This window comes from Gorilla gorilla, chromosome 13, assembly GCF_029281585.2.
Source record: "Gorilla gorilla gorilla isolate KB3781 chromosome 13, NHGRI_mGorGor1-v2.1_pri, whole genome shotgun sequence".
NCBI lineage: Eukaryota > Metazoa > Chordata > Mammalia > Primates > Hominidae > Gorilla > Gorilla gorilla.
In genome coordinates this window covers 51,248,603-51,275,954 of record NC_073237.2, presented here as the reverse complement: position 1 = coordinate 51,275,954, position 27,352 = coordinate 51,248,603, and the positions used below count along the sequence as shown (strand labels likewise).

At 34.3% G+C, this 27,352-nt stretch overlaps 1 protein-coding gene across 50 annotated transcripts in view; it reads right to left on the bottom strand.

Moving 5' to 3' along the window:
* MPDZ (multiple PDZ domain crumbs cell polarity complex component) overlaps positions 1 to 27,352 on the bottom strand; it is a 174,189-nt gene that overhangs the window by 61,016 nt on the left and 85,821 nt on the right. For all 50 annotated transcript variants that reach the window (XM_063696393.1, XM_031014566.3, XM_055351025.2 and 47 more), the window contains 9 exons: positions 26,793 to 26,939; positions 25,757 to 25,921; positions 23,760 to 23,945; positions 22,433 to 22,642; positions 19,909 to 20,025; positions 17,052 to 17,219; positions 9,773 to 10,054; positions 9,392 to 9,515; positions 1,983 to 2,181 (listed from right to left, as the gene is read on the bottom strand). In XM_063696393.1, coding sequence (XP_063552463.1) covers positions 1,983 to 2,181; positions 9,392 to 9,515; positions 9,773 to 10,054; positions 17,052 to 17,219; positions 19,909 to 20,025; positions 22,433 to 22,642; positions 23,760 to 23,945; positions 25,757 to 25,921; positions 26,793 to 26,939 — 1,598 coding nt within the window. The remainder of the gene's footprint in view (positions 1 to 1,982; positions 2,182 to 9,391; positions 9,516 to 9,772; positions 10,055 to 17,051; positions 17,220 to 19,908; positions 20,026 to 22,432; positions 22,643 to 23,759; positions 23,946 to 25,756; positions 25,922 to 26,792; positions 26,940 to 27,352) is intronic.

Sequence of the window (27,352 nt, the reverse complement as noted above, 5' to 3'; positions counted from 1 at the left end):
TGTTTTAAAATCTAACATATTTTTTTTTCTGAAAAAGCATTATGTAAGGATGATTTTAGTTTATTTTTATCATTACTCAATGAGTTAAGCTATAACCATTTGAATCAGAGCATCTTTAAGGCATGTGAGAAGAAATCAACGTGTTTTGAATGTCTGCATGTGTGTTTACGTACATGAGAGAGAGACTCACTGACTGAATGAATGGATGATTGATTTCCAGAGGAGGGAAGGTTGTACGATTTTTCTTCTTTTTAAAATAATTTAAGATTCTATAGTACATTTTGCCTCCTGAGATCCTAAAGCAAGTACTTATGAAGCTAGCTCTCCAGATACCCTTCATAGTCATAATAAAGCTTCTGCCCACATGACAGGGTAAATTCTGCTGAATCAGTGGGAGAGGGGAAACGGAAATACACAACAAAAAAAATGAGGAAAGGGGAAAAAAGACTTTGAGCCTGAAAATGTACTTCAAAAGTTTTCTAGAGTTGACCAGATGCATGACTTATGCCAAACTGGTGTCACAATGGTCTTATTTTTTAACGATTCTTAAAGTTCTGCAGTACATTAGAACTGAGGGGTAGGGCTAGTACCAAGTACTAATTCTGGTGATCAGAATGCCAAAAAGTGGGCAGCAGACTGGTATCAGCACACACAGCATAAATGTACATCATGGCACAACAAATCAGATGAACAGTTACTAGTCCATCTGCATTTTATACTACATCTAATCCACATAAACTAAAACCCTGCAATAAATACATAGTCTCCACATGATCTAGTCATGGAACACTGGCCATAAGCGGTAAGGAAAACACTTGAAGTTTCTCTTTTCTTATGATAAAAGGACTGACATTTTTAATGATGTTTACTTGTACTCCAATTATTATAAGGCAGTTAAGGAACAGTAATATGATCTGATGATCTGTTCAACTGTAAACAAAAGTCAAAAAAGCATACACAAATATGAAAGCCCATTAGTGAAGATTTTGCCTAAAAATAATACTTCTTTTATATCAGACAGCGGAATCTGCTCCAAATGGTATATACTTTTCTTCTTTTTATTGACCACAGAATGAAAGACAGTCTGTACAGCTTTTGTTACCTAAGCCCTAGCAATACATACTTTGCAAAAGGACTAGTAATAGAGAATGTAGTCAGTAAAATAACATTAATACAAAAAAGTCCCCCATACTAGTAATCATTACATCGATTTTAGGTAAACAATCTTTCCCTGAGCTCTTATGATGTTATCCCTCATACATTAAAAACAAATATTCAATGATTAATGCTAGAGGAAAATGCCACATTGATGAAGTGTCACAATAAAGTAATGAGCTGATTTTTATGTTGGCTCAAGGAATGGTTAGTGACTTAAAAAACAAACCACATATATGATGTGCTTTTAGTACATTATGGGGTTATTGGAAATTTTAAGCACTTCCTGACAAAATATCCTCCATGACCTATAAACAGACCATATCAACATATTGGTCTATCCCCTGGGGTCATGAGATAGCTCAAGAAACGGTAAGTTTTGGGTCAGATGGACACTGTTTTATGTTGTCTTTTGCATGCCTGGCCCTTAAAGAACTGTCTTAGTTCTAGGATTCACACAGGTCAATTAGGTAGGGTACAATTCCTTATATCAAAGCCAATCCAAACATCTTTCCAAGATCCTAAAAGTGGGCCCTCTTGCTCTGTGAGAATCATTGCATCCCTCACTTCTATGGTTGTTGTAGAAATCACTGGAGAAGCATAATTAAAAATACAAAACAACGTTTCCAAATTTTTAATATTGATATAGTCTCAAAGAAACTAAACTTACAATCGAGAACTACTCAAAAATAGTCAATTTCTTGAGTGATATGTTAAAAAATGTGATAACGTCTGCATCTCAAACAGAAGTGAATACTGAAAAAGAATTCTGATTAATTGAAATTCCTGAATTTCCCAAGTTAAACTGGGCTTCAAATGATACTTACTTTATGTCAGGGCCAATGAGAGAATGTCTTCTCAACATAGCTCGTGCCTGGGCATTGGTTACACTGATGGTAGACTCTTCATTAATGGACAAGATGCAGTCCCCAATGGCAATCCGGCCATCTCGACTAATGGCACCTCCATGAATAACGCTTCGAACGATCATCCCCAAGCCATCTTTATTAGCACTAACTGTCATTCCTACAGGAAAAGAGAAATGCAAATATAATTAAATACATGATTTTTCAATTCATTTTAATTTGAATTTAATAATTTCTATGATTTATAGATTAAAAAATACAAGTAACATTTCAGTCAATAAAAAGCATAGCAAAAACAGGAAAAAGTGTTTCTAACAAAAAATATTTTTAAGTAAATTGTAAATGTTTGTGAAATTGTATATAGTCAATACATTATAAACAAAACAGATCTACATTGTTGAATGAATGTAATTTAGACCATGTGATGTGCTGACCCCTTGAATAGAAAGGTCTCTCAGGGAGAGTACTATGATAGTATCAAATCAGTTTTACAATATTAGTTCAGCTTTTACACATAAAAGAGAATAAAAGGACTACAAAAGGAAAATTCATCACGTAAATTAAGCAATTATCCGCTATTACCTTAATTCTTAATCACTTGTTTATTCAGGATCTATTTACTATATGGCTAATATGTGCCAAGTACTATGTTGGTTGCTTAGGATAACAGCATAGCACAGAATTCCTAACATCAAGAAGCCTGTATTGAAGTCTTCATACCTGGAGCCTATCACAGTGGTGTGGGAAAGTATAACAGTTTGTTGAAATGAATTTATATGAACTTAATCTTAATCTATTTCCATTTTATCTCTGAACTTCTTTAAGCTTCTAATTTGGATATTAAATTGCCCTCTTTTCACATCCCCTGGATGTCTCACAGGAAATGCAATCTTAGCATGTATAAAATTGAACCTGCAATTTTTCACCTCACTTTATTTCTCCATTTTTCTTCCCTTTTTTGGTAAACTGCACTACCACACTACCCTCCATTATTCAAAGTAGAAATACCGGGGTCCTTCTTGATGCTTACCTCTCTCTTATCCCCTATATTTAATCCAACACCAAATCCTGTCATTTCTATCTTCAAAATTTATCTTGAATCCATTTACCTTCTTCCATTTAGACACTAACTCCAGACTAAGTCAACACCTTCTCTTGCCTGACTTTTTGCAAAAGCCTCCTTCCTAACTGGTCACCTGCCTTCCATCATTGCCTCCTTCAATGCATACTTCCCTCAGAAGACAGAGAGGCCATTACAAAAAAAAAGACAAGTAATATCCTATCAGTCCCTTGGCTGCAACTCTTCAATAGTTTCCTGTTATAGTAATACACAACACACTTGCTCAGCACAGTCTGTAGGACAGGGGTACACTGGCCTTTGCAGTGTGCATCCTTGCTTTGTGTTATGTCCTTCTTGGTTCCCTAAGTTCTAGCCACAAATGCATCTCGTCTCTGTCCGTTTTGAAGTCTTTGCCTGACACCTTCTTTCTGCAGCTCTTGCACAGCTAACTCCCTCTCACTCTTCACTATCACTTCCTCAGAAAGTCCTTCTCAACAGACTCTATCTATCTGAATTAATGTTCCCTTTGCATCCTATCCTCGTTCTATTCGTTGAAAAATATAAAATCTTATAAATTATATTTGAAACTTTGCAAAAATAATGTAAGTTCACTTAAAACGAAGTGCTGAAAGTTTCTTCCAAAACAAAATTATATAATTAAACAAGCTATGGAGAGATATAAAGCTACCAGGGTATTTATAAAAACTTTTCTTTGACAGATGTCACAAATTCCTTTTTAGGTTTTTATATATTTAAAAAATGATGTCTTTCCAAATATTAATTCTACTCATACCAAATTAGATATGATATTTCAAACATTTTAAAAAATGATTCTGATTATGTTTCTAGCCTAATATTTCATATGTGGATGTGGGCAATTCAGGCTCCTACTTACTGTTTTCTGATAGAAATAAAACATTTTTAAACGTACTTATAATATTCTGTTAAGACTCATACTAACGATTTTGAAGTGTATTGTTAAGAAGACACCTCTGCTTACCATAAAACAGTAAGATACCATTTCGGGTGAGAAAAAAGGCTGAATCTGAAATTTTTCAAAAGGTACTCCATTTTGTACTGTTAAAGCCAGCCTTCCCACCAATACCCACAATATAACTGTACTTTGGTAAAATAAAAATGTGTCAGCACAAAGTAAAATTTAACTCAGTGGATCACAGTGGGAATCTAACTTACCATCTTGTTCTTATTAGCACCATGCAGACTACAATAAGGCAAGACACAGACATGGAACCTATCATGAGCTATGGCCAACATGATCTCTGAATTCACTTTTAATAGCATATTTAACTCACGACTCTCAGCTATTAAGGCTGTCAGGTCACATCAACCATGTAAACCAAGAGGTCAACGTCAGTTAGCTGAGCTTATACTTTCCTTTCACCAAATGACAATTTTCCAGGTGCAATAACTTGGAGGTAATCTCCACTAACTAGATTTTGGTTGTAACTTGTAAGATCTCTCAATTTTTTTCCTGGAAGAAGTATGAAAGAATATCCCAAATCCCAAATCCCAGATCATGTGCTTTGGAAATAGAGAACTGGTTACAAATCTGAATTCCACCACTTCCAATCAGCACAAGCTTGCAACTGACTTAACCTCACACAAAGCCTCAGTTTACTTACCTTTAAAAAGGGATGACATTTACTCTTAGGGTTGTTTAAAGAACTAAGTGAGAAACACATATGTAATAGTACTTTGAAAACACCTGACACAAAGTGTACGACAAAATTTAGTCACAAAACTAAAAACAAAACAAAAGTCATAAAATATGTTTAAAATGCATCTCTCCCCCAAACCAAGGTTACATTGCTCCCTAAAGACTAAATGCAAATCTTAATTCAGCTTCAAAATGAAGCCTGTTAGTACAACAATCATAATGTGCCCTTGGGTAACTCAAGTACTGAATGCATTGTACGGTCTGTGTGAAAATCAGAGACAGACAGGTTTGAGTTCTGACTCTACCTCTTTAAGGGTTGAGTAATTTCAGAGAAATTCCTGAGTCTGTCTATGTTTCTGTATCTAATCAGTGAAGGGAAGATAAAGACTTCCTTTCTTTTCCCCTGAACAACCTTGTTTTTTTACCTTCAAGTCCAAACACCACATCATTAACCAAGGGACCACAGACTTATCAAAAAGCATCAAGATTAGAATTTTTTAAAGGTCACTATATGCACGTGTATATTTATTAATGTATCTGTATTTCTATATATATTTTCACTCTAAATTTAACAAAATTCAAAAACCCAAATGATTCATGAAATCAAAACAATGGATTATGACAGCTTTTACAGAAAGCTGTCATTTATTAATAACTTCTTCTGGTCATCACTAGACAAAGAAAAAATTAGCCACAAAGCTAAAACTGCAAACAACCGCATATAGCTGATTGAGGGGAGACTATGAATCTAAGAAAATGAGCTCATTGATAGACCTCTTCATAATATACTTTTCCACTAGCACAAACCCAGCCTCTATTTAGACTTCCTAACATACTATTTATCACACTTTTTGTTACTTTAAATTATACAGCCAAAACCTTCCTACACTAAAGCTTAATTTAATGCTTTAATATTTACATAGATTTTTCAAGATTCCTTTACATTTAGTTATTCGAAGTGCTATAGAAATCTGAACATTTAGCATCTCCTGTGAAATGAGGTAACAGAGTAATGTAATGTTCTTGCCTTGGCATGCAGTAAATTTTAACTCCAAAATGCCAGAGGAACCTCACTGGGTCCCAGGAAATCAAAAAGCCAGGGAGAAAGCCCTATAAACATATTGGGCATAGCATATCAATAATGGAAATGAAGCAGAAAAGTTAAACTAATTGTGATTTACACTTTTATGTTACAGTGTGAATGGTAAACTAATGGTGCTGTGATTTCACACTTAAATGTCTTACTTTGTTTTTTTTTTTTTTTTTTTTTTGAGACGAAGTTTTGCTCTTGTCACCTAGGCTGGAGTGTAGTGGCACGATCTCGGCTCACTGCAACCTCCACCTCCCGAGTTCAAGGGATTCTCCTGCCTCAGCCTCCTGAGTAGCTGGGATTACAGGTGCCCACCACCACGCCCAGCTAATTTTTTGTATTTTCAGTAGAGATGGGGTTTCGCCATGTTGGGCAGACTGGTCTTGAACTCCTGACCTCAGGTGATCCACTCGCCTTAGCCTCCCAAAGTGCTGGGATTACAGGCGTGAGCCACTGCGCCCGGCCAAATATTTTACTTTCACTAAAAAAATGACAGGGCTCTTTTATACTTTAAAGTCAGGCTGGGGAGGTTTAAATGGGTTTCTAGATGTGATGGAAAGGAAGGACACTTCTACCTTTCACTGTTTTCTTCCAATAACTTAATTAACCTAGTATATTTTATATCAAAACTTAAAAAACTAAGGTGGAAGCAACTCAAGTGTCCATCAATAGATGAATAAATAAACAAAGTATAGTGTATACATACAATGGAATATTATTCAGCCTTAAAAAGGAAATTCTGACACATGCTACAACATGGATGAACCTAAAAGACATTATACCCAGTCAAATATGGACAAATACTGTATGATTTCACCTACATGAAGCATTTCATCAAATTCATAGAGACAGAAAAATGAATGGTAGTTGAGAGGGGACTGATAGAGAGAGCAATGGGGAATAATTGTTTAATGGATACAGCGTTTCAATTGGGGAACCCAAAAAACATTCTGGAGATGGATGGTGATGATGGCTACACAACAATGTGAGTGCACTTAATGCCACAGAAATGTACTCTTAAAAATGATGAAAATGGTCAATTTTATGCTATGTCTATTTTACAATAAAAAATCAATGTATCTTGACATATTAGCAGAATAAATTAAAAAATCCATATAATCTCCCCAACAGATGAAGAAATGCTTTGACAAAATTCAGCATTCTCACAATTAATTAAAAATTGGTAAGCAGGCCGGGCAGGGTGGCTCGTGCCTGTAATCCTAGCACTTTGGGAGGCCGAGATGGGTGGACTGCCTGAGCTCAGGAGTTCAAGACCAACCTGGGCAACATGGTGAAACCCTATCTCTACTAAAACACAAAAAATCAGCTGGGCATGGTGGCAGAGGCCTGTAATCCCAGCTACTCAGGAGGCTGAGAGGGATGAGAATTGCTTGAACTCAGGAGACAAAAGTTGCAGTTAGCCGAGATCATGCCACTGCACTGCAGCCTGGGCAACAAAGCGAAACTCTCTCTCAAAAAAAAAAAAAAAAAAAAAAAAAAATTGGTAAGCAATCCAAATAGCCAGATTGCAAAATCTGATGTACCCAAACCATGGCTCTTACAAGAGCCTCCTAACTGCTTCACCAACCTAAGCTGAATGCTCTTCTTAAAACACAAATCTGCTCATGTCACTCTTCTACCCTTAGCTCCTGCTGCCTACATGAAGCATAAGGCAGTAGATGGCTGCAGCAGAAGTTCTGTGTCCTACACACAAACCCATCCAGCAGTTGTCTCCCATTTATCATTCCTTTAGTTCCAACTCTGACTTTGCCAGTCATCATACCACACTTCATCCATACCGAACCAGTTTCAGTAATATTTCACATCTCTCTGCCTTACTTCTAAGCAGCTTTCATCTTTTTCAAATTCCTCAACTATGTGGTAAAAATCTCCTCTTTTTAGACCTAAATCATACATCTCCTCTTTTCTGAAACCATTCTAAAGTTCTCCACACCTGGAGAGTAGGGATTAGTTATTCCCTCTTTTAAGCCTTTAATGTTCTCTGTAAGTATCTATTATAGCATGTACAATATTTTAATGCCTTTAGGATTTTAAATGTCAATTAGCTTACTCTCTTAAACTTGTGTTAAGAACAGTGATATTATGGTGTCTATGCATAGTGGATATAGTATTAAAATAAATGTTTGCTAGTTGAGTAAATACACTAGAATAATAGCTCTCAAATAGGCTTTACAAAATCTCTGCCTTATCAATTATTCAAGAAAAATGGGTTCTATGGCCAATTAAATGTGAAAAATGCTACATTTGATAATCTCTTAGTGATTCACAATGCACACTGGAGTATAAAAGATATTGAGATGTAAAAAGAAACCCGTCTTCTTAAATTTATCTCATCCCAAACTTTTAAACTTGGAACTCATTTATAACTCCTATTAACATCCTACAGAACTAATATTTTGAGTAACATGGCATCAGAAATACTAAATTAGCCAATGAAATAATTCTGGCATGGCTTATATATCTGTCTCATAATTAATGAGTTATGCAAAGTTCTGCAGTTCAAGCTTTGTATCATCATCCTATTAAACATAATGTATATAAGAAATATTACAACAACACAAATACTATCTGCTACAATTCTGTTTAGCTGCTGTTGGTAGTACCCCGCCACCATCAAATGGAACAAAATCTTGGAGACCAAGGCTGAAATCCCACTCATCAAGTAAGCACTGCTGGATTCCTCTGCCAAATCTCAAAACTTAACAAGGAAACAAGACCCTGCCATAAGACGTCAGTGTAACGGGTAGTGGTTGCTTACTTCATAGAAGGAAAAGGATCTCTGATGCTGAATTAACCAGAGAGTCTTGGGCTGCATTTGGACACTCAGAGCAACTCATCTACCATTCTATTTATCAAGAAAGACAGGTCTGAGTCACATGACTGTGTAACTCAATGAGAGAACAAATGTGCTCTGCCTCAACACAGTTTTAGCTATTGTAATTAGGATATTTCTACAGAAAGTCTTCTTTGCCCAATTCAGAGGGTTTTGTGGTTAAAAAGGACACAAAAATCCTGCCACCTGGGAAGTCCTACTGAATAACTCACATTTACATTTTGGTGGTGGCACACCTGGTTGTCTTTTTAGTCTTTCTTTCAGTGAGTGAAAGAAATTAAATATAAACTGACTTATACATCACTGGTACATTCAAAGTAACTAATAATTTACTTTTCCAAAGAATTTAGAATTCCAAATTGCTGAGTTTTCATTTTCTAAGAATTCCTTTTCTGATTTGCTGTTTCATACACAAACAATTCATATATCTTTTACTGAATGTAAATGAGGCTTGTGAATACTCTGAATTAAGAGAATGAGGGATTTCTGCTCATACAAAGTAAACAAACCTGTAAACCATTTCAAAAAAATAATGAGGACATAGAAATTAAAACCATAAAAACTACAGGAAAATTTCTACCATCTGTTCTCTTATCTACAGCAAAAAAAAATGAAATTTACCATGTTCAATATTTCCCCTTGTCAAGGGGGTTGAGGAGTAGGTATATGAGGAAAATGAGAAACTTACCTAGGCTAGAATTGCCTTTTGCTATATTAATAGTCCTTTCAAAAGATTCTTTAGATACATTTTGAAGCATGACACACTCAGCATTAGAGGCCAGGGAGCTCTGTTCAAGCAGGTACTCAGAGCCCTTTAAGAAAGAAAAATAAGTCACAAGTCACATGGAAAGGGAAACTAGACTTTGGAGCGTGATTTCAACATCACGCATGTTCTCTAATTGATTGTGCTTTATTTTGCAAGAACCTGCAACCAAAACAAGTTCATAGGTTGCCTTCTGAAAATCTTAGTGTCAAGAAGCGCTCATTCCAAATGAAGAGATTAGCCAGAATAACCCTTCACTATTCCCTATCTCATCATAAAACACAAACCATATCTTTAAAATACTACCTTTCCAGCTGAATCGGGTAGCACAGAAGGAAGTTCTGCACTTGATATAACTTCACTTGGTAAATGAGATTCAGTCCACACTATTGTGTTTTCACATTCATATTGTTGTTCAATAGCATTTGCAGGTGTGTAGTCATTTATAGTAAAGCCAGAAGCAGGCCCCATACTTATGTCCACCGAAGGTGTATTCTCATCTTGTCTTTGCAGGAGATTCTGGGTATATAGTTCCTCCAGAGACATATGCAGATCAAGTACTGGATCACAAGAATTTTCAATAACATCCTGGTAGTTAAAAAACAACAACAACAAAACATGAAAAATGTGACCAGAATTACATCAATATATAACATCACTTCTTAATGAACAACTATTTAGTGAAATGTAAAACATAACAATTATTTATTACTCAAAAAGCATTAACAAACACAATTCCTCACTTAGCAGATTTTCTGCATATCTTTATTTTCATAAATGCTTTTAAATACATTTCCTGAAAGTCATACATCTCACTTTCTACTGAGTTATACTTGTACAAGATACTGTACATAAGATCATTTAGATATACTATGTTCTATTTACAAATAAAATTATTCAGAGTTCAAATTACATAGAAGAGCAAGTAGCACACTTCCAAATCTCACTTAAAGTGTAGTTTGTTTCCCATCAGGCTGAAGTTCCTAATTATTTTGAGCTCAAGGACATAAAAAGTATGACATTAATTGATTTGGACTCACAAGGGCCTCCAAGAGAAAATTATTTTGATAGGCATTTATAAGTACTTATGGAGAAGAATAGAAAGTTTTACAATTCAAATTATCGTAGGAAAAATTTGCATAAATATTCTGTAAGATATAACAGAAGGAATAGTAAGATGGGTTGTCATAAAAGGTAGGCTCTAAATCCAGGCTCTGTTATTAACAATTTGTATATCACAGAACCTCACTTTATATAATTTCTACAATCCTCTGAAACTCTAAAATTGTAGAGTTCTATATAAATATGTATATCTACTTACAACAGATATATTGTATCACTTGAGTGCTTTGGGAAAGCAGTTGCTTCATGAACTGCTGTTGAATAAACATCTCAGTTTTCCCTTCAATTCTTTCATTGATAGTTTCAATGTATAAAAGTAGTATATGAACATACTATTGCATAAAGGATTCAAGATACAGACATATACTGTGTATGCATATAGAATACAATATGAAGAGTCTTCGCTATGGCTTCTACTTCCATTCGCTTCCCCAGTAAAAATGGCTGGCATCAGTTAGGTGTTTATCCATCAAATTTTTAATACATTTGCATAATATATACATATAAGGACACATGCACACACTCACACATACAAGCAGATATACATATATATTTTTAAAAACTAAACACAGCCATACAATAAATAGCACTTTTACTTTTTTTGCAGTATCTTTTCATCTTGATGTGAGAAATTTCCATGTCAGTTTAAAAACAAGTCAACTTCAATTTTCTTATGGCTGTAAGTTATTCCTAAGTATGAAAGACAGTGGTGTGTAGACTGTGAACCAGGATGCCTGAGTTCAAATCCTGGCTCAACACTAATTAAATGTTAGAGCTTGGACAAGTTACTTAAACACTATGCCTAATTGGGGAAATTAATAGAAACTAATACAGGACTGTTGGGAGGACAGAGAGTATTCATATCCACAAAGTACTAAAAACAGGCCTGACTTAATAGAAAATGCCCAATAATTGTTAGCTACTGCTGTTATTTATATTCTACATCTTTGTCCATATGTGTGAAGATATATTCACTATGAACCACTAGAATTTCAATGGTTGGTCAAATGATATGCACACTTAAAATGTTGGTACATATTTTTAGTAGAGACGGGGTCTCATCGTGATGGTCTTCATCTCCTGACCTCGTGATTCGCCTGCCTCGGCCTCCCAAAGTGTTGGGATTACAGGCGTGAGCCACTAAAAATACAAAAAAATTAGCTGGGCGTGGTGGCTGGCGCCTGTAGTCCCAGCTACTCAGGAGGCTGAGGCAGGAGAACGGCGTGAATCCAGGAGGCAGAGCTTGCAGTTAGCCCAGATTGTGCCACTGCACTCCAGCCTGGGTAACAGAGCGAGACTGCATCTCAAAAAAAAAAAAAAAAAAAATTTGGTACATACTGCTAACTTGTGTTCCAATTTTCTCTTACAGAAGGAAAATATGGGAATACCTGTTAGTGAATCTTGCCAGCCCTAGATTAGTTTGGCAATCTGATTTGTAAGAAATATTAGTGTATTACTATGTGTGTTCCTGACAATTATCAAGGATAAGCCATTTGTATTTCTTCTGTTAACACTCTCTTCATATTCTTTATCCGATTTTTCTCTGAGTTCAAATTACATATAGAAGCAAATAACTCATAATTTCAAATTTCACTTAAAATGCAATTCAGTTCTAATCACTTTAAAGTTCCCATTTATGAAGAGATCAAGAGCATAAAGCGTATGACATTAATTGATCTGGATTCACAGGAGCCTCCAAGAGAAAACTATCTTAATAGGCATTTACAGGTATTTATGGTGAAGAATAGACATTCTTCTTGTCATTGGCACAGTCTGAATATAAAGTCTTTATGATATACACTGCAAATATTCTCCCAGTCTGTCACTTGTCTTTTAGTTTGTACAGGTAATATTTTGTCGTGCAGAAGTTAAATTATTTCTGCAACCAAATTTGTCATTCTTTTGTGCTTTTGCGTTTTATATATTACTTAATAAGTCCTTCCACAAAAAGTAAATGAAATGCTTTCTAGTATTTTTCCTCTTTTATAAATGCTTTCTTTTAGATTTTAACCATCTTGATTTATTTCAGGGTATGGTGTGAGATATGGGTCTGTCACTTTTTTCTAAACGGGTAATTAATTGCTCCAACACAATTTATTACACTCCTTTCCTTGAATGCAACTTATTATCTCTCTAGAATTATCAGATATTCCTAGTACAAAGAATTGAGGCAAGTGGAAATATCATATAAGCAATTAACATCTGTAGTATCTTCAGAAACAAATGACAGGAAGGTATCATCCTCCACAAGCCCAGGATCTAAACAATAACCTGTTGGCTCCCTCATCCAACTTTGATAATTTTATTCTTAGGAAAAATAATAATGTACTTACTACAGAACTGGTTAGCTTCCATATTACTAAATTGATTATAATAATTAGTAAATCATCTCCCCCATGCCTCAAAGATAACAATCAAAATTGCTTTTCATTAGCAAAAGAGGTCAAGTCGCCCTTGTTAGCTGGGGTGTACTGTAAATGGTATAACAGTCCCATGCATTATTCATGAAGGAGTTAACACAGACACACAGAAAAGAAAGAGCTAATCAACACAGTAGACAACATACGCCCACTTCAGAAACGTTTCTGGTTGCTCAACAACCAACTCAGTTTTATTTTTAAAAGTCTTGTGGATCTAAAAGAAAAACAGTTCTTCCCTCATAAGATGTACAAAAATAACCACAATTTCCCAGTGCAACTTGATATCTAAAGTGAAGTCTTTCAAAAGTCTATATTAATATGTGACTTCACTTGATATATTCTTGTCCTCAGTAAAAAATTTAAAAAGGTTATATTAAAATGTCAAACGTACTTTTTAAAAGTTCTATTTCTTAAGCGCGATGCATAAATTAAGGTTGGAGTTGGGCATATTATTTACCCAGATAATATATTTACAAAAACTAACTAAATACATGAGCATTTAATAGCCATAACCTGCTTTTCTTCAATAAGCAGTCTACCAGAGAATCCTTATTATACATTTAAAAAATAGATTGCAACCACAGCTGCTCCAACTGTCCTTCTCCCACTCTTTGAGATAAGGTACACTTCCTTTATTGTTTTGACACTGATCCTACTAAGGAAAAAGGCAACATCTTTTACACCTTGGAAAGCCTGCAATTTTGTCACTAAGACTCTCACAGTCACTCATCATTTTGATTAGAGTGATTTAGTTTTTTATTCTAACCCCATCTGCAAAAAAAAATAAGAAATAGTATCAACATTCTAAACATGGATATGAAGGCAATAATATTTTATGCTAGACAATGACACTAAGTAATAATTTGTAAGAATGTTCAGACTACTAAAAATTATCGTTAAATCCATTAGTTGAGTTGACGTACAAGGTGCAAAAGGGTTCCTATCTTGATAAACATCAAGTTCAACCTGCATTAGAATAAAAAGTAATTCCTGGCAGAACTGATATTCAAGAACGAAGGATAGACACCACATTGGTAACAATATCATCACCGGAGAGAGTAAGAGTATGAGTGTACATGGGAGGGCAGGGTGTAGAGGTGTGAATAAGGAGTAGAAGGGGAAACCTGAATAGATATTAAATCTTTATCCATTGTATTTTTAAATCAAAATAGGAAAAAAAAAGTTCTAAAAACCATGTTAAAATTTTAAACAAAAGTCTGCAAATTTAAAAACCAATTATTTCTGCATTTTGTCATATCTTTGGAGGTAACAAGGGAAAAGGAGTAAAATGATTAACCAAAGAAATCAAACATAAAATAATAAGAAAGGAAAAACACGGCTAGAGCCATGTTGCTCTTAAAATCCGTATTTCAATGACCTGCCTCTATTAAGCCAAATGCCATAGAGGCAGGTATATTTTTCAGGTTCTTGAGTAATGGTTATTTCCCGTAAATCTTTACATGGTAAGTAATCAAATTAAGCAAATACATACTCTTAAAAAAGTAAAGCAGAATGGACCCCCAAATTAGATAATTTTGTGAGGAAGAGCCCCAACATATGGCTACAGCCCTTTGGTGTTTAGGCTGCCCTGAAGAGCGAGGCCTCCCTCTATGAAGAGTCTGTGCTGTAGGTGATTAGCACTGATCACTTCTGGTAGTATACCTGACGAAGGCCAAAAGACCATTCATCAAGGGGAAGAGACAGGTAAAATTATTTGTTCATACCCTGTTGCCATTTAAGGCTACAAGATAATCACATAGTTAGCAAAGTCAAAAATCTAAGGAATCGCTGAGATCCTCACATTCTATTTTAATCCTTCTTTCAAATCAAGATAGAGGCATCTTTGTTTTTCTTAAAAATCATATACTATACGGTATTACTTTATAAATTAAAAAGCCTTTAAGTACGCTCACTTTTAAGAAAAATTGTCAATTGTAAATTCCATAACAAATCACCATTGTGTCTTTTTAATATAAACTTGTTGCAAAGAAACAGGAAGGACACATTATATATTTATTTTATTTACATAAAAATTTTTAGTAAAAGTCTAGGTATTAGAAAGTTGTCACCAAAAATATAAAATGTTGCAGAGATTTTACCACGATGCAGGAACAGTCCTACTTTTTAAGAAAACTAAAAGCACACAGGAGTTTCACAATGTGTTTTAAAACACCCTCATTAATGTCTTCTTTGTTGTTTTGTAGTTTAAGTATTTCAGTTGATAAACGAGCTTGCCAAAATTTGCTTCAACAAAAGAGTAAACTGCTTGGGGAAAAAAAATAAATAAATAAAAAAGGAGGCAAACAGACTTCGGTAAGCCAATATGTTGTGCTGCATACAGCCAGCATTTGCCCTGTAAAATATATGCTTCTCAGTATGCAGATTGTGTAATCCCTTTAAGTAACAATTACTAAGTTAAACAATGCAATCTGTCCACTGGCAAGAAGACGTGTGCTATGCTGTGGATTAGGAGATTCCATCAGGAGATGAACTCAGCTTCCAGCCCTGAGGCCAGTAAAGACTGAACACATTCCAGAACACATTCCAGACAGGACACAGCCAGACAGACAGTCTCAGGTGTGGTGAGAGAGGAGCAGCTGCTCCACTCAAGATTATACCCTGCAAACCATTTCAAGGAGACTGCCCAGCATCATTTGCAAGGATAACAGGTGCACCTTGAACATAAAAGAAAATGCTTTGAAAATGTTCTGGCCAAAAAACCTGTTAATCAGGAAAGGAGGAAAACAGTGCTAGACCTACGGAAATTCTACTTTCCAACTTATTCATAAATACCCCTTCCCACTGAATTCAATTTATGCAGAAAATACATATTTCGTATATTTAAAAAAATTGTCCAGTCTTTTCAACTTAATTTTAAATGTATGTTTATGGTATATTTCCAATATAGAAAAATAAAGAAAATATATTCATATATGAACTCTTTGCCATGATTTAATAGATATAAACATTCTGTCATATTTTCATCAATCTCTCTTTCTTCATAATATGTTATAATGTATTAGACACATAGCTAAATTCCCATACTTCCTTTTTTCTCCAAGGATAACTTCTTTTTTGAAGTTGAGAAGTATCCTGCCAACACATTTTTAGATTTTACTACACACATGTACATAGATATTCATTAAAAATATATGTTGAATTGCTTTGCATATCAATTTCCAAAAAACAACTGCAAAGAATCAAAAGAAAAATGAGCAACCCAATACAAAATGGCCAAAAGATATGAAGAGATCTTTGATGAAAAGTGAAAAACAAATGGCCAATATTATGAAAAAAAGCATTCATTCTCATTAGTAATCAGGAAATCCAAATTAAAATAGTAAGATACCATTCCACACCCAAAACATTGGATACATTTTAAAGTATTACTTATTGAACATTATAGAGTATGTCACCAAGAAAATGAATAGAGTTGGGGCATTTATGCCAACAATCTATTTCCAAAATATAAATGGCACAGATATGTCAAATAGTGACTAAATTCTTCGTTCACATCCAGTGACATAAACATAATTTACCATTCACTGTGATTTTTTATGTAAAGTATTCTTTGGCATCATTTTGTATAAAAACATATGACAGCATTAAGTTTAACTTAGCTAGTAAATGTTAAATTAATGCAAGAAATATTTTACTATCCAACTTTGCATAGAAGTCAGTTTTAAAACCATTAAGAAAATAAAGTTATTCTTGTAATTTTTCCAAAGTAGACACTGCTAAAAACACAACTTGAGAAATATATGATGCTAAATTTTTCTTTCTGACATGCAAACCCTAATCAAAGCTTTGAGCCTCTGTATCTATCATTCTCAGACACTAAATTTAAATAGTTTCTAGTAATCTGAAAGCTATCCAACCAACGTTAGCTAAATGAAATTGTACTTTAATCCAATAATGAATCCACAACTGGAGAAACATAATGTCTCCAATATGTTATTCCCGCAACTCCCCATAAGGACTGACCTCTGGAAAATTACACACAAGACTTTCCTATAAAAGAAAAATTGGCTTTTCCTTTGTACCTTAGGAGGAGATGATGGAAGGGAAGAACCATAGTTCAGGCCATCACCACAAGAACTGCCATGAAGAGATAAAATAGAGGCTTGAGTAGAGTAGATGCTGTCATTTTCAGGAGAGTATGGAGACTCAAATGTGGATTCATCTACTAAGTCAGCATCATTTGTGTCCACCTAGAAACAAAACAATAATATCAGTTGGGAATTCTGTTCTATTACATATACGACAAACAATCTCCACTTGAGACTAAAAGGCAAACTGGTATCATTCTTTTATCTATTGTATTTTCTATATGCCCTCTTAACCCTAATCAGACACTGCTAATGCAGCAGAACAAGGATAAATAGCCCACATACAGCAGAAAGTGCTGGCATACAAGGTTATTTTATTTCATCAATGAAAGGGCTAAAGGCAACAATTAACAAAGAGCCTGGATGAAGTCTAAGTTTAAACAGTTCCATAGTTAAGAAAAATATTTACTTTCTTACAGTTCCCATGCCCAACTCTTACAATTTTATAATAAAATTGTGTCATAATTTTTCCTAGTCAACTAAAATAAACTGTTATTCAATGAGGCAGCTAGGCAATTATATATTTGTAAGCCACACTAAAACTATATATTTTGTTTAAATTATCTTGAACTAGATTTTAAAACCATTCAAGTTGCAGAAACCAAAAAGAAAATCTGTGATTTCATGCTAAAATTATACTAACAAACAAGGGGCCTAATTATGATCTGGTTATGGTGAAGCTTTAAGTTATAAACTTGTTAGAAAACTCATAAAGAGTGAGATAGAGAATTTCACTACATATTCTCTAATAATCCTATTGCTGTCTTCTGTCACAGAACGAAGATTAATATTTAAATTATGATGAGCTTGAAGTTCTTTTTGCAATTCACTCAAAGTCATACCTGAGAATAGGCAGAACTGACATATATACTACCTTTCTCTGATATTACCAGCATTTTCTGTCTATCTTGGCAAAATTCCATATGTTCTATTTTTTTTTTTTGTAATTTCAACTTACTGCTTACCCAGGAGAAGTTAGAAGAATTATAATATTATATCAGGTCACATTCTTACAAAAAACTATTAAAAATACCTGTGGGCCATTTTGAAGTGATTTTCTCTTCAAATATACTTCATAGGCCTAATAATATATTTTAAATACATGTTCAAATTCACTAGTGAGTCACTATGTAGAGGTTTACCCTTACAAATATACATAACATACAACAATCTAGATAGACAGTATTAACTAAGCCTTGTGTCATAGATTACAATACATATTTAAGTAACATTAATGAAAGAATACCTCAATATAATTTGTATGTATATTGCTGATATCTTAGGATCTTAGGAGAGATATTAACAATCAATTCATTTATTTACTGTAGAGATAAAACACTAAGACTCAAAGAAATTGAGTGACCAGTCCAAGATTACTTAGCTGGCTAAGGAGAAGACTCAGGACGCATATTACTATTATAAGATGCCAAGCTCACATAAAAGTGGAACTAATCTTCCTTTTGATTGGTATCCATTTAAGGAGGTTCAAGGAAGCCATGTAAAGGCTAGAGAGAATGCTATTTCGTCGGGTACTTTAGAAATAATCATATATAGTATTTGTACCCTGCGACATTTCAATAAGTATTTGCTATGGCTGGGTACTATTTACACCACAGTACTGTATGTAATTCGTTGTATATACTAAGCTATCTAGTTTTGAAGTGCTAACATAATATCCATGGAGAGCAGGGCCATAAGTCACCTGGTATGTTAAGTATTACAGTGTGAAATTATTGCATTTATTATAACATATACCAAAACTTTTCAAATGGCTATTTCAAGAGCTTGCAATTTAAAAATATTAGCAAAAGGAATTGTCTCCCCCAAAATTACAATCAGCAAAATGTATATATAGTCAAAGAAATAATTCACTCTGTTTTAAAGCAAGATGTGCGCAGTTATAAACACATAATGAAGAATTTAACAGGTTTTAAACCTTTCTCCAGTCTAATGAAACTCAAACAAGTATTTAAAAAGCAAGTATATTCCTTTTTAGCAACAGTGCACAATGTTTGCCCCACAAAAAACGTTGAGTAAGGAACCTAGCTCTAATAGTAGGGGTAATGTGAACAGGATGTACAATTTGTTGTATTTATATTGAGTAAATGTCATATGTATATTTATGCCTGGTATTTAGTTTTATCCTTTAGTTACTGATATAGCATTGTACCCTCTACCAGAAAAAAGTTTCTTAAGGGCAGAGTGGCTCCAAATACTTTTATTCCAATGGATACTATTTTAAACATCAAACAGAAATAAAATTTTTATTTATAATTTTTCTGGTAAATCAGTATACTTACATATATGTATTTATAGAAAACGTGGGGTTTACCTTTCCATAAAACTGTGGTGTTCTTAATAACTGAACCAATTTATATGATTTTCACACTATTAATATCTAATGGAAAAAAGATACCTATTACCTCACTAAATACAGCCAAAACAGTGATTTGTGACTGAATATTGAGCACAGTTAAAGAATGCCTAGAGATATCTAAGCGTGAAATTGGAGCAAACAAATGCTCCACAAACTTTAGATATGGCACAAAGATTAATTCTACATACTGCTACAATGCAATGTTAATTAAGTTTTCCTCACAAATGTTTTTCATATTTATTATGGTTTTTCTTCCCATTTTCAATTGTGAGAACTAAGTTGGAGAAAACATGTTTATCTTTCCAAATATAATAATGAACAAAGAATATAACAGACTTCTTCAGAATATTTTGAAAGTCAAAGTAAGACACATCAGGTTTCTGAAAGAAAGCTTGATAAGTCATAGCCACTAACCAGAGCCAAGTCAGCCCTGAAGAGGGGTCTGTCAGCCAGCCCTTCTTCCTCACAGGAGTGTGGTGGGTAGAGAAAGGAATCCTCCTTAGCAGAAACATAACCTTCTTCTGGTGAAAGCTGCAGGGAAAAAATGGTATTCATGGAAAAGAGAGAGAACAGCAAAGAAGAAAGAAAATGGAAAAGAAGAGTAAAGGTAGGAAAAGTGAGGGGGGCGAGAAGAGAAAGAAATTGGAAAGTTTTCAAACGATATGACTTCAACATAGAATGGTAAGTATGCAATCTGATATTCATATTTGACATTCATTTGATAAGACACAATGAGGATTATTTAATATAAAAATCACCTGTTGGATGAGAATCCCTTTCTACTAATTTTTCATTCTTCTTATAAGATTTTTTTAATGAATTATTTTTTTAATATTCTAATAATCTTCCGGTTATTTTTATCTGCAAAATATTCTGGTCAAACAATGACTTCCTAATATAGAAATGAAGCAACTTTTAGGTATTAATAAAAGAAGTTGCAGAAAAACAAAATATTAAAAAGAAATATCAACTTCTGTCATCCCTTACAAGAATATTATTGTAAAGAATCCAATTTACTTGAAAAGGAATGTTAGTGAACTCTACGGGAATTCAATTTAGCATGGCTTATAAAACAAAACGAAACAAAAACCAAATCTCTACATATCCACAGTCTGCTTAACTTGCAGTTTAGAGATATCATATCACAAAATTGGTCACACTGACAGAAAAGCTAACATATTTATTCCACTCTCAGATGAAATGGGCTAAAATATTTAGACAATCAGCCTGCCTACATCACCTGGCATCAGCAAAACATACAGAAGAAGCATTATAGGGGAAAAAAACTGTTTTTCTTCTTTGCCCATATATGTGAGTTTAGTATTTATTAAGCCTCACTTTGGGAAGTAGAGGTATTTATCATATGCTTCAAGGCATACTGAATTTAAAATATCAAATACCGTCATAAAAGAAATTTATTTTGGAACTATACAGAAAAAAAAAAAAGACTGCTTCTGAATAACTGGTATGGTTTCATCTTAAGGACAGTAAAAATAAAAGGTATATTGAGTCATGTTTGCCATTTCTCTCTGTCCAACAGAAAGACCAGAACCAAATGCATAATCCAATCTTAATAAATAGGTAGAGTCCCTGATAGCCTATCTTTATTCTTACATTCCCATCCATAGTGCTCTTTTGTCATAATTTTTACAAGCCTGGTTCGATTTCAGATTGGATTAACATATTCTTCAATCATCCTGCCCTCCTCCTTCTCTTTCTTTTTTCATAAATATATTTTAATAGGCTACTGAAATTCTTTGTGGACTAAAAAGTGGTGCACAAAACTTTGGCACTTAAAATACATTAACAAAGCTTACTGTTTTAACAAATTCTTTCACAAAAATCAACAAACCCATATTGCTACTTATGAAATTATATTTATGTGTTTGCATTTTCTTAAGAAAACGTGTATCTGCCTTTTCACTTCAAACGATATTCACGTACTGGAAAAAACCGACAAATATTGAGAACATCTCTAATATTTAACTGCAATACAATGATAAGTGCCATGTTGCAATCACTACATTTAATATAACATACTGCTTTATGTAGCACGGATTCATAAAGTTGTTTCTATTATTACAGTAATTTATGATTTGGGAGCTATTCCCTGCCAGGAGAGCCACAAACTGATGAACCCATTTTGGAAAGTTTAATTTCCTGCTCTGCAGTAATTAGACAGCAAATGTGTTGAAGTCAACTGAATTCAGCAACTTGAAGCCACTCTGACAGAGATTCTACTTTATCCCACTGTGATTAAAGATTTTATTGTTAGTTAATGCTATTAATTTTTTTAATACCCCACTACATTGGTATAGATATTGTAAGCCATATTCACTTGAAAATATTTGATTTTGCATTAATCATGACCTTATTATCAAATATAAAATGTCAAGGCTGGGCGTGGTGGCTCACACCTGTATTCCTAGCACTTTGGGAGGCTGAGGTAGGGGGATCACTTGAGGTAAGGAGTTCGAGACCAGCCTGGCCAACATGGTGAAACTCCGTCTCCACTAAAAATACAAAAATTAGCCCGGCATGGTCGTGGCTGTAGTCCCAGCAACTCAGGAGGTCTCAGGAGGCAGGAGAATCGCTTGAACCTAGGAGGTGGAGACTGCAGTGAACCGAGATTTCGCCACTGCACTCCAGCCTGAGCAACAGAGCAAGGCTCCATCAATCAACCAATCAATCAATCGTCAAAAGCGAACCAAAGACCAATAAGTTAGAAGTTTATTTATAAACTTCCTGGCTATTTTCTTTCCTTTTTTTTTAAAATATTACTCAAAACTAAATCTTTACACGAATGGAGCTAGTAATCACGTTGATGAAAAGTACTAAAAGTCACAATTCAATCATGAGAACACCTAAAGCGAAAAGTAGACCTATGAACCATTTTGCTTGTAAATATAAAGGGAAGCAATAAAGTCTGAATTCTTACGGGTAAAGGCTTAGCAACTCCTATCCTCACAGTCCCTGATGGTGCTCCCTTCAGTGCTTCTACAGCTTCCTCAAGACTGCTGTTTTCCAAGTTAACATCGTTTACAAACATGAGTCGGTCACCAGGAAGAAGTCGTCCATCCTTTTCAGCAATGCCGCCAGGCACCAAAGAACGAATTATAATCACAGTGCTTGCTGGATCAATTGGATCCTGACAGAAGGCAAAAGGAAAGAGTCAGCTCATTTTACAAAGAAAATTCTTCTACAGGTCGTCCACTCTAAATCGTAACGAATGAGTAATTGTCTCAAGTGCCTTTAAAAATTTTCATGCCAAAAAAAATCCATACAAAATTTCTAATTATTTAGACAAAAGCTATCTCCATTTTAGAGGGTTTAGGAAGAAGTCACCTTAAACAATGGCACCCTCACTTCCTAATGTTCCTGAGTAGACCTCTTAAATTATACAGATAACTTTAAAATTATAATTTTAACTTTGATGTTATCAAATTTTATAACTATTATTGGAGGCCAGATGTTGGGTATATTAATTATTAACAAAAGCATTGTTAAATAGGGTGTTACTGTATGGAACATCAACTCACTACTAGTTATAAGTGCACTGAAGGTAGGACCCATCCTTTTGAAATGAAAGAACAGAGAGCAAGGCCATAAAGTATGTGGTAGTGAAGTGTTTTCAGACACACAGCAACCTTAATGTTTTAACAAGGCTCCAGAGTCAGGCCCTATGAACACAACTTCCTGGAGTCATCCAAGGTAGCTTTCTGATTTAGTGTAAGTAAGGAACAACAGCTGCACTCTATCAGACAGGCTTTACCATCTCCTCCCTTAGCAAAGAATGCAATGCAAGCAGGGACAAAGGCCAACTTGACCAATTTAAGTATATTCATAAATTTAGTCAAATGATTGGAACAGCAGAAATATTAATTGGAATATCAGATTATAAATTAGCATTCATGTTATAGACAAAAGAAATACCTACTTCTTTATGACTTACCACTAAAATATGAGTCATCAAATAAGCACATGGAAATACAAATAGCATAAGCACTTCCCAAATAACGAAAAAACACCCACTATGATATTCCTAAAATGTATCTTCCAATTCCAAGAGATGAAATAAAAATAGCTCAATGAACTCAATGTTAAAAGAAATCCTTTATGATAATCAGTGAATCCTATAAATCACTATTTTGAAAGACTGACTAGAAAAAGAAAACATCTTTGATGGTTATAAACTATCATCATCTGCTTTTTCTTTGATAGCAACAATAGGCCTTTAAAAATTGTTAAAAGTAGTATATACTTACCTGATAATCTAAAATGCTAAAACCAAGTCCTTTGCTCCCTTTCTCCAGCTCTATATGCTGAATGCCAGCCTCCCACATGGCCAAAGGTGCTTGAACCTCTTCTGTACTCTGACCCGCATCAGTCATCGCCAGCACTGGATCCTCTGTCTCTGATGACCCGATGAACTCACCTAGATCTACGTGAGGCTGGATAATATCAGACAGCTCTTATTTCAGAGGCATTGCATTAGCTGACACACATACGAACACTACAAGAAAAGGGATATTCCCAGCATCTGTCCAAACAAAACATCCTCAAACAAGAGTAGCAACAGCTTTTCATGAAACCTTTAGGAATTAAGGTAGTAATTACTGAAAGTTGTTAAAAAGGAAGAAATACCTAAGTTTTAACAAACATTAAAAATATATGATTCAAAGGTCTATGAAAATATGCAATGGTTATATCCTGACAGCAGGATTGTGCGTGACTGTCACTTTTTTCATCAGTGTTTCAATCATCTCTAGTCAGAAAAAAATGTAAAGCTATTTTGATATTAAATAAAAGGAATTCTTATGATAAATAAAAACAAGAGAAAATGAATATATGCAAAAGTTCTATACAATTAAGAGTTCTAAAATGCTGTGACTTGTGCATATGGTTATTTTATTAACAAATTAACATACACCGTGGCAAAACATAAGATTTGAAATCAGATTTGCCCCCAGCTTGAAGCAGCTTGAATATTTAAAATTTGAATTACATTGAGCAATGTTCATCAACTGGGTCCCAGAGTTACCCATCTCATAGAATTTTCTGAGGACTAAATGAAGTAACATTTATAAAGCATCAGACAGAAATACTAGGTTAATATAGGTTAATTCAACTTTGTTCATCTGTATGAACATAACTTAAAGAAAGATGTGTTTATGAGGATGAAATTCTAGTTTGTAGAATATCTTTGCTTCTAATCAATTATTGCACAGCCTAGGACCACAGATACAAATGACACCCATTTGGTTTATTGTAATAATCCCATTATACACATAAAAACATGTATGGATACATATAGGGTGCTAGACTTTGAGTGCTATAAAATTTGGAATTATGTTTCTTGTTCTACCCTATTCTAATCACCCATATGAATATTAAACTATGCATTTTATTCTTCAAAATTTTCCAAATTATTCCATTGTACTGATTCATTCAATATACTATAAATCAAATCCTAACATCATCTCTCAATATACCTTAAATGAGATTTGACTGGACCACATAATATGCAAAGTCCTAATCCTAACTTTAGGTATGTATTGTGTATCCTCAGAAAAGCTGATTAGCTCCATTTCTTGACATCATGATACGAATGAATGAAAAACAATAAACCAACAGGAAAATGTGAGTTCCTGAATGTCACAGAGAATTATCTGACATGTATCATTATGGGCCAAATTTATTGTATTTTAAAAGGATAGTATGTAAACAAGTAAGACCTATCCACACAGAAATGCTGTGTCCATCCATATTTTAGCCATTCACTAAGTGGTAACTGTGTGCCAGGCAGAGTTGGGTAGGTTATTTAAAAATATTTTTTACCACATATGTACTATGTACACACTATATACTTCAGTTTTCTCTTCTGCAAATGGAGATGAATATGAGCATCTACTTCATAGAAATACTGCAAGTAAATTAAACAAGTATATAGTATGCATTAACATCTAACATGATTACATAACCTTATTTAACCTTCAGGGCAACTTTTTGAGACAAGCATCATGACTTACATTTTACCAAGGAGAAAACTGAGGTTCAGAAAGATGAAGTGATTTGCCCAATTTCCCACAGCTAGTGTCAAGTCTGATTCAAACCCAGATTTGTCTGACTTTAAATTCTATCCTCCAAGCCATGGGCGATGTGAGTAAATCAAATACCAAATTGAAAAATGCTTAAAAATTTTTAAGCCATTTAGCCTTTCCATTATATATGTAGGTTAGCCTCATGTATGCAAATCTGATACCTTTTCTGTTAGTTCAATATCACATAAGTCCAGGCTATCCAATTCTGATTGGGTGGTGGGTGGCACAGTTCGACGACAGCACACCATTGTCACTTCTATAGGCAGTTCTTTTAAGATATTCACCACATCTTGGTGATTTTCCCCAAGTAAAGTTATGCCATTTACCTGTGAAAAAAGATACATTGTCCAAGAAACAACACTTTATAATATGAACATTCTTTTGAACACAATTTTTTTATTAAATATAAATTTTACTATAGTCATTACCACAGTTTACTGTGCTCAGAACTATAGTGAGACCTGTGGAAATACTATCTAAATTTATGTGCAAGTTTAGAGTATTGTTGGAATTGGAGCTTCTAAAGCACTCAAAGAAAAACCACTAGCTTTCATCTATGTTTGATCTGCCAGTGTAGTGGTCTGGAAAAAAGAGACAATAAAAATATTTCCAAAGAATGAAAGGGACAAGGAGAAGAATAGTATAAAACTTTGACATTTTGTATAATTATAAAGTAAAAAAAAAAATTGGACAATGACATATATTGTATGCTAGTGTACTTTAAAAAGTGAGGGAAAATAATATATTCAAACTTTCTTGTTTATGCATTAAAAATACTGGCAGATTACAAAGAAGCAAATATATTAGTAGTTACCTAATGAAGGGTGATGAGAACTGGATGAATTGGGACAGGAAGGAGACCCTTTTCCATTCTTTATCTTTGTATTCTCTGTGATTTTAAACATGTGAATGCGTTACTTATTCTAAAAATTAAATAAATGTTAAAAAAATTTTCAAAGACTGTTTTTATAGTTTTCTGAACCTAAATAAAAAATGGCATGGAATTAGTTCTAAAGTTTATGTACACACAGATACCCAGATACAAAATTTCTGCTTTGGGTTGTTTTTATCTGTAGATTTCTCTCAAGTCCCCTTTGGAGGGGAAATTTAAAATGAGAATTTATTCACCACATTAAGCCTCCTGCAAGTTTTTCCATGTCTTATTTAAGGAGGAGAAGGAACAGCATAGCTCCTTACTTCCAATAGCTCGTCTCCACTGAAGAGCTTCCTGCTGTGTCCAACAGGACCCTCTGGTAGAACAGATCTGATAAAATGATGTCCCACTGTTGCTTCCAGGCTTATCCCCAATCCACTGTTCTCACTAAACTTGCTCACATGGGCCACCTGAAAAGAAAAAAAAAAAAGATCACCACAATTTTTATATTCTTTCTTTTTATTTCTACTCATGCACACATTTTATGTTTTATGTTTACCCAAAAGTGGTCATCTTTCTCACAAAGCTTCAAAAACCATATTGTAAAACTGCAAAGCTTTGGGGCTTTTCCTTTGAAAGAGTACTGGTGTCTTTTGATTTCATGAACTTACAAACTGAAAGGAAGCAGTGAGCCGCAAGCTCCCATTACATAGGTCTCATCTGTTTCTCATAAATAGGTACAATTTCTCTCTTGTTTCCCAAGTAGAAAAACGAGGTTCAGAAAAGGTACCATGACCAGAGTTGCACAGCCAGAAAAGGGTTTGAATCTAAACAAAGAACCTAGAACCACATTCCTGGGTTTATGCTGTATCCAGAGACAATG